General features: G+C 35.4%; 1 protein-coding gene across 1 annotated transcript in view; it reads left to right on the top strand.

The window, feature by feature from the left end:
• Positions 1–7958, top strand: part of pcdh15b (protocadherin-related 15b) — a 216475-nt gene that overhangs the window by 48621 nt on the left and 159896 nt on the right. Inside the window, exons 5-6 of the mRNA XM_016495480.1 lie at positions 2350–2510; positions 3530–3685. Coding sequence (XP_016350966.1) covers positions 2350–2510; positions 3530–3685 — 317 coding nt within the window. The remainder of the gene's footprint in view (positions 1–2349; positions 2511–3529; positions 3686–7958) is intronic.

Here is a 7958-nt window from a genome sequence, read left to right as displayed (position 1 = left end):
ATTTAATATTTTTCCTGGGTATATGGATAATATGTATGTTTAAATGAGTATGTATGTATGTATGTATGTATGTGTGTGTGTATTTATTGACAATGGATTGATGATGGGATTTTTTATTTTATTTTATTTTATTATTAGCTTAAATTGTTTTTTGGAAAAAAGGGAAGTGGTATTTTAGATTTAATATCATTCCTGGGTATACGGGTAATATGTGTGTTTAAATGAGTATGTATGTATGTATGTATGTATGTATGTATGTATGCATGTATTTATTTAATATACTCAAGCTAGATTCTTGTTTTTTTATTAATTTAGATTTCTATTTTATTAATTCCTGTTTACAGTATGTATGTACAGTATGTATGTATGTATGTCTTTATTTATTTATTTATTTATTTATAAAAACAAACAAACAAAAAAACAACAACCCTGGATTCACAATGACCAGACATGACCAGAATTCTTGCGTACACTCTTTTAAATATCATTCTTGCATAAAATGATTGCATTTAGTACATTTACATTGCATACAAATGCATAACAAACTATTTTGTCAAATTTGAACTTTGTTTGACTCGTGATTTTGTTTGTAATATATTTGTTTTGATGCCTTAATGTGCAGAATATTACAAATATTTCACCGCACATTGTTAAAAGAGTCACAACATTTTTTATTTTTATTTTTTGGCATTTGTTTGTCTTTGATTTCAACCACTCGCTTTGCTTACATCAGCGAGGGTCAACTTAACAGTTTGACTCAAATGATGTATTACGTTGCAGTTAAGTTCTTCAACAACTTGAAATTAACAGTTTGTTATTTATATTTTAGGTTATTGCAAGTGATTAGGGTTACACTTTATTTTAAGGTGTCCTTGTTACAGTGTAATTATACATATAAGTACTGAGTAATATTAATTAACTACATGTAGGCTACTTACTATATGGTTAGGGTTAGGATTTGGGTTTGGCTTAGGGTTACTTGCATGTAACTATGCATAATTAATTGTTATTATAATAGTAAGTACATGTAACGTGTAACAAGGACACCTTAAAATAAAGTGTTACCGTGATTAGAAACAGCATAAAAGACAGCATTTACGTATTTTATTAATGGTGTGGAATGAAAGTTGAATGAAAGGTCCTCCAGTGTACACCAAGCAACTTACAGGAGACCAAGTTTTGTTGTTTGGACTAGCACAGCATTTTCTATTGGCAGCATGAGGAAAGGAAATGATGTTAGCACTGTAGCATTTCAGTGCACATCTAGATTTACTTGGCCCTTTAAAATGAGCTTGTGTTTTCTGGCTGTTTTATGCTCAGTAATCATTGGGGCTGATGACTCTCCTGAGATGGCTGCTCATATGATTAACTGTCCCGCTTCACTTTAATGCCTGACAACTAGGTGTATCGAAGGCATCCATTGGCTCGTTCAACATTAAACCTTTCCAAATGTTAGCAGCAGGAACACAATGACTTATGAAGTCATATTAGTTTATTTTCCATTGCTCAAGGTTTGTGCTTTGTAGACCCTGTTATGTGTCTTTGGAAACAATGACTGTGTTGTAGTTGCATAAAAATTGTCTACAATTTTGTACAATACAACCAAGCATATCAAGCAATATTAAACAACTAATTCGAGTGGAATTTCCTGTAGGATTTAGTTTGAATTAATAATGTCCTACAGCTGTTTTAAATGAAAGGCTGAAGTGAGTGTGATGTGCTCTACGCGGTGAACTGAATGTCGGTGGAGCTCACTCAATGTGTTCTTATGTTGCTTTAAATCACTTGCTGCAGTTGAAGAGCTCTCATTAAACCCACATAACAACACCTGGATGCTGCTGTACAGTTTTTGCTTGTTGTGTGCTTTGGAATAAGGTAGATCTGTGTATGTGATCGCTTTTATCATTCAGAGAAATGACATTAAAGTATGTTTTAATTTATCCTAAATGTCAAATTTAGTTTCCCAAAAATACACTCTAACCATATATTAAAGACAATAGAAGTAATTATGTAATTACATACAAAGATGTACTAAAGTCCTAATAAAGTGGGCCAAAAAATCACTCTCAACTAGCTGCATTTAATTTAAATTTCAACTATAATTTATTTTCATGAATTTGTAAATATGCACTGAAATATCTGAAAACATTGCATTCAGTTCCCCTTTTTTCCGTATGCTAAAGTGTACTTCTTTAATCAAAGGATAGTAAGAGTATAGAGCTATAAAATGAACGTGGATGTTGGTCATCTTTAGTTAATAAAATAATGAAATGAAAAGTGTAATGCCACAAATGCTTTTCAAAATCAAAACTGGGAGCAAATAAAAATGTTTGTTTGTTATTATCACAGGAACCCTTCTGGTGGAGAACATGCAGATAAACGGGAGAGCAGAAGACCCTGACAGGACCATCTCTTTATCTCTACGGGACAACCACGACTACTGGGTCATTCTGGACCCGGTCAAGCAATGCCTGTATCTCAACAGCACCGGACGAGTTCTGGACCGAGATGTAATTATTTGGCATCATTATGCTATACAAATCCATTGAATGCTAGTGGTACCGAAATCACACTCCACCTTTAAAGGAATAGTTCACAAAAAAATGTAAATTGGCTGAAAATGTTCTCACTCTCAGGCCATCCAAGATATAGATGAGTTTGTTTCTTCATCGGAACAGATTTGGAAAATTTAGCATTATATCACTTGCTCACCAATGGATCCTCTGCAGTGAATGGGTGCCGTCAGAATGAGAGTCCAAACACCTGATAAAAACATCACAATAATCCACATGAAACCAGTCCTCTCACATCAAAATCTACCAACATATTTTAGTTTTGGACTGTTTTCGCTGGATCTGTGCATATTTCTCTCCTGATTCAGACAAAACAACTTTTTCACTGGAGAAAGCAATATTATGAATAGAGGACTCACATTTTAGCAAGAAGCAATGCTTTGAAGTTAAAATGTCTTGATGGATGTGTTTCTTTAAAAAAAAAGCATGCAGCTTTTTGCTTCACAAAGACATTAATTGATGGACTGGAGTGGTGTGGATTACTTGTGGATTATTGTGATGTTTTTATCAGATGATTGGACTCTCATTCTGACGGCACCCATTCACTGCAGAGGATCCACTGGTGAGCAAGTGATGTAATGCTGAATTTCTCTATATCTGCTTTTCATTCTCAGGTGAACTGTTCCTTTAAATGTGGTAATAAAACATGAACCTGTTTAGGATTTTTTTAAATCTTAAAATTGTTATGCTGATAATGTAACTTGTAATAAAAAAATCCACTGGTGGTCTCAGGCTTTTGGACCCTCTTTATCCGTTCATTTCTTTTGGTTCAATCAGAACTATGATAAAACAAAAAAGTTCCTCTCTTTTGCTTGGAAATCTGTTGTTCACAGCATGCACTTTGTAATGGGCTCCATAATGGACTGCAAACAAATGGTCATTTTTCAGTCGGTCTGCTGAATGCACACCATGCAAATGAACTTGCTCAATTTGTCTCTTTTATTTTTGTCTTTCAGCCTCCCTCCTACATTCATTCCATTGTGGTGCAGGTTCAGTGTACTAATGAGCTTGTTGGCACGGTGATCCTACACGAGGTGCGGATAGTCGTACGGGATCGAAATGACAACCCCCCACGCTTTCAGCAGCCGCGCTACTATGTTGCGATTTATGAGGTGAGTTTGTATTAAGCAGGCCCTCTTTTGTTCTTCTTCTGTAGTTGTAATGACTTTTTCACAAGTTACGTTTCTACAGTTTCTGGAGAACATCAACGTCACCGGCATTCTGAAGCACACGTTATTAGAAGTTTGCTGAAGTGAATCGGTTTAGCTAAAACTGAACACTTGCCAGCTGTAATTGGAAATTCAATCAGTGGATTGTGCCAGTGTGATGGTTTACCGATGATGGGGTTATTTTGTGGTAAATTAATTGCACTTGTGGGCTTTGGAGCTGAAGCATTTAGCTGTTAACGTTTCTCAGTCTTTGACTGCTGTGTAATTACCCCAGAAGTGCTGTAGCTCACTGAATAAATCTGCCAGTCCCCTTTGGTGACTTATTTAGCTTCTCTGTGTTTTTCCACCATAAGTTATGGCTGTATCGTAAAATCCCATTTCACTGTTGCACGGTATGCACAATTTTGGTTGATACTTTTTATATACTCTGCCCCTCTATTTTTTGCTTCCCAAATCACAACAGTTAAAGCCTATTTATTCTAGTATACACTACCAGTCAAAAGTTTGTAATAATTACAATTTTTATTTTTTTATTTGTTTTAATAAGTAGTCTCTTATTCTCACTAAGACTGCATTTATTAAATCAAAAATAAATTAAAAACAGTAATATTGTGAAATGTTTTACAGTTTTAAAGAACTGTTTTCAGTTTGATTGTATATTTAAAATGTAATTATTTCTGTGATTGCAATGATGAGTCTTCATTACTTCAATCTTCAGTGTCACATGATCCTTCAGACATCATGGGTTTGCTGCTCAAGAAATAGTCTTTGTATTGTTTGTTTTGTTAACAATGCTGAAAACGGATCACAACTACTGTTTTCAGCATTGTTAATAACAAGAACAATGCAAAATTGTTCTTAGTATTTTAATGTTTCTTTTTTTTTTGTGGAAAATGTGATGTGAAAATGTGAACACTACCATTCAAAAGTGTGGTGCAAGAAAGATATGAATACTCATGTGACAGTAAATAAATTTATAATATTACGTAAGGTTTCCATTTCAAATGAACACTGTTCTTTTGAACTTTATATTCATCAAGTAATCCTAAATGTTTTCTATAAAAATATTAAACAGAACAAATTGTTTTCAACATTGATACTAATAATAAGAATCATAATATGATTTATATATTAATTTATTGAAATTAATTAAATTAATTAATATGAATTATTCTAATAATAATTGTATCAATTATTATCATATATTGAATATGCATTTGTAGGAGTTTCCCTAGATGCTAAATTTATGGGAGGAGAGCATTGAATCACGTGTTTACTAACGTTTGCGCTCGTCAAATTGCTGGTATTTGCGCCATTATTTAACACTCCAAAAAAGCATGTCTTAAGCAGACGCTAATTTGCGCTGCTCTTGGTAGATTGTGTTGGTCATTATGGAAATGATCTGGCTGTGTCTGTGTTCTTTAATTTGCGCATTGTCAGTAAATCACCCGCAGAAATGTCCACTCCCATTTGCGCTTTTTTTGGAATTGCGCTCTCACGCTAATTTTCCCTGTTTAGTAAATCGGGCCCTTAATCTCTAATAACTCCATTTTGCTCTCTGATTTTTATTTATTTTTTTGTCTGTGTTTCTATGTCTGAACACAGCACTGTTCACAAGCTGTATGGTATCGGCTTTTGGTATTGGAGCATTTTACGAGTATGAGTACTGGAGAACAGTATTGGGCCGATACCGTATAAGTAGTTTACAGTATTACTGTTTTTACTTTTTTGTTTTGTTGCTGTTAATGGAATAAATGCAGTATTAGTGAGCATAAGGTACTTTTTTTTCAAGTTTTTTCCAAACATTTGACCGGTAATGTAAAGTTCTACCTTATTTCGTAAAAAAAAAAAAAAAAAAAGTATACTGTCTATATGAGAAATAGTAAGTCCTCTATATACAGTAATAGAGGTGATATTCCTGGTTGGGTTTGTATGAGCTGTCTGAAACATGAATATTAGCTACATATATTAATTATGATGAACATGCTACAGCTATGAACATTTGCAGCCCTGAGAAACAGAATTTTAATTTTACATATGTCTACAGGACAAGATATGGACAGTGCTGGATGGAAAATGTCAAACTAACATTAATGATTTCATTCAAATTCATTATTAATTAGTCTAAAATAAGAGATATGCAAAGGGCAGAAGTTGTGTAAAACTTTGTGAATGACAGTAATGCCAGTTCTGTGAGGTTTCACGGTGCAGATTTTATGTGGGCCTGCCATTACGGTCACGGTACGCCGCATTCTATGACTCAATCTTTACCGTTAAAAACGGTGTCCATTTCTGGAAATACATTAGCCCTATTTTTATTTTTTCCATCACTATGGATTAGTTTCCGAGAACATTCAATACATAGTGTCATGGTGGGTCTGTAGGAATGCTGCCTCGGTCTCCAGAGATCTTCTCACATTGGATAGACTGCATGGAGAGTGTGTGGCTTTCAGCTAATTGAGAGTTGTTCCCCAGAGAGCTGTCAGTAGAGATTTCCCTCATTAGGAAGCAGCTTCAGTGGCAGGCAGCCTCCTCTCGAGTGGCCTCAAAAAAACGGCAAGCTGTATTGCCCACTATCGATTTCAACCGGAGTTTGAAACGTCTGACCGACGCACAGGTAAGGGGGACTAACACAGCTCAGTCCATCAGTCAACAAGCACTGCAGAGCACACTATATAAGTCCACACAGTGCTGAAGCAGCCTGCTGAGTTTAAGAGAGACGGTGAAGTAAATAATAATGTTGGGGAAAAAGCATTTGATGGATGTGTGGATTGCATTGCAAGCCGTTCTAAATGGTTAAAGGGTTTTGTGTGTTCATTGAGTGCCTGCAGATGCCGTGAAGTAATAGCGAGAAGAAGTTCAGATTAACTTTCCATTGATAAATGTCACTAACTTAATGTCCTTTTGCCCTACAGCTATTGAGATTGATCGGATGTCTTAAACAGTAATCTACAAGAGGCTGTGCTATAGTGTGAATACCGTCAAGCTGAAGGCTGTTGTTTGCCATTTTAGCCATGACTATATTTGCTTGTAGCCTTTTATTTATGTCTGTGCCAAGAAGCATGATTTGCTACTTGCTATTGCTAGAGAGAGCAGAAAGGACAATATCATTCAAGAGATCACTTGATTGGACAAGATGAGTTATCAATGTTTCAGTTCTATAAAGCCTATTGTATCATATATGAAACTTGATTTTCTAAGGCCTCTAAATGATCAACATGATCAAAACTTTGATTTTTATGAAGTAAACTTGTAGAATAACTTTTACATTGTTAGCAATATTAAAGGGGTCATGAACTGGCTTTTTTATTATTGTATACTGTTGTCTGATGTCTACTTATGAGATTTGTGTGTTTTTTACATAAAAAAACCCCCATCAAAATCAATAAGTAATAGGCTATTTTCTACCCTGGTTTTGACGCTCAGTTTTTATGGGCATTCCGCATTGAAGACTTGGAAGTAAACGCCCACTGCTATGATTGGATAACAGTTTTGCATAGTAAACTAACTTTCTGTGTGTCTGTTTGACAAGCTACGTCCTTCATAGTTGGAGCCTTCTGTGACTTTGGTTAGACACGTACACATAATCAGGACTTATCAAGCAATCTCTAACAAAGCAATAGTGACACATAGTACAAATATTTTTTTACTCACATAAGTGTGCTGCGCAATTCCTGTCGGATCCAATATAGACGCACAGCATTGCTTTTTAATCTCAGTCTCTCTGCAAATCCAGCGTCGGACTGTGTCTTGTTTACAAAGGAATCCGCGGTGAAATGAAGCAAACAAACGCTCAATGTTTTACTCGCGTGAGCTGAAACTTATTTAAAATAAAGTTCAACCACACATTCCTAATATTTGAATCCGAAGGACTGTGTTCTTCCACAACCAGGCACTGCACAATATTTTGCGATCTTCAACGCCATGTTTATTGCTTGGTTGCTCGATTCGGTTTAGCGCCACTAATGTTATTTCCCTACTATGCCATGCGCGAATCAGTGGGCGGGGCTACAGAATTAGGCATTGATATTCTTCTGCAGAGGCGGAGTTTAACCTATCTATTATGTCATAGGTAGGCACATTCCAGGATCTGGCGTTCGCTGGGCCTGGTGTCAATAAAAGCGTTTATTTCAGTAACAAGGACGTTTTCAGTTCTGAAATTTACAGGATATTCTTTTAGTACGATGATCTCTTATATATCAAAAGCTCAAGTAAA

Source organism: Sinocyclocheilus anshuiensis, unplaced genomic scaffold (assembly GCF_001515605.1).
Source record: "Sinocyclocheilus anshuiensis isolate Anshui unplaced genomic scaffold, SAMN03320099.WGS_v1.1 scaffold466, whole genome shotgun sequence".
Lineage (NCBI taxonomy): Eukaryota > Metazoa > Chordata > Actinopteri > Cypriniformes > Cyprinidae > Sinocyclocheilus > Sinocyclocheilus anshuiensis.
This window is presented reverse-complemented; position numbering and strand designations above follow the sequence as displayed.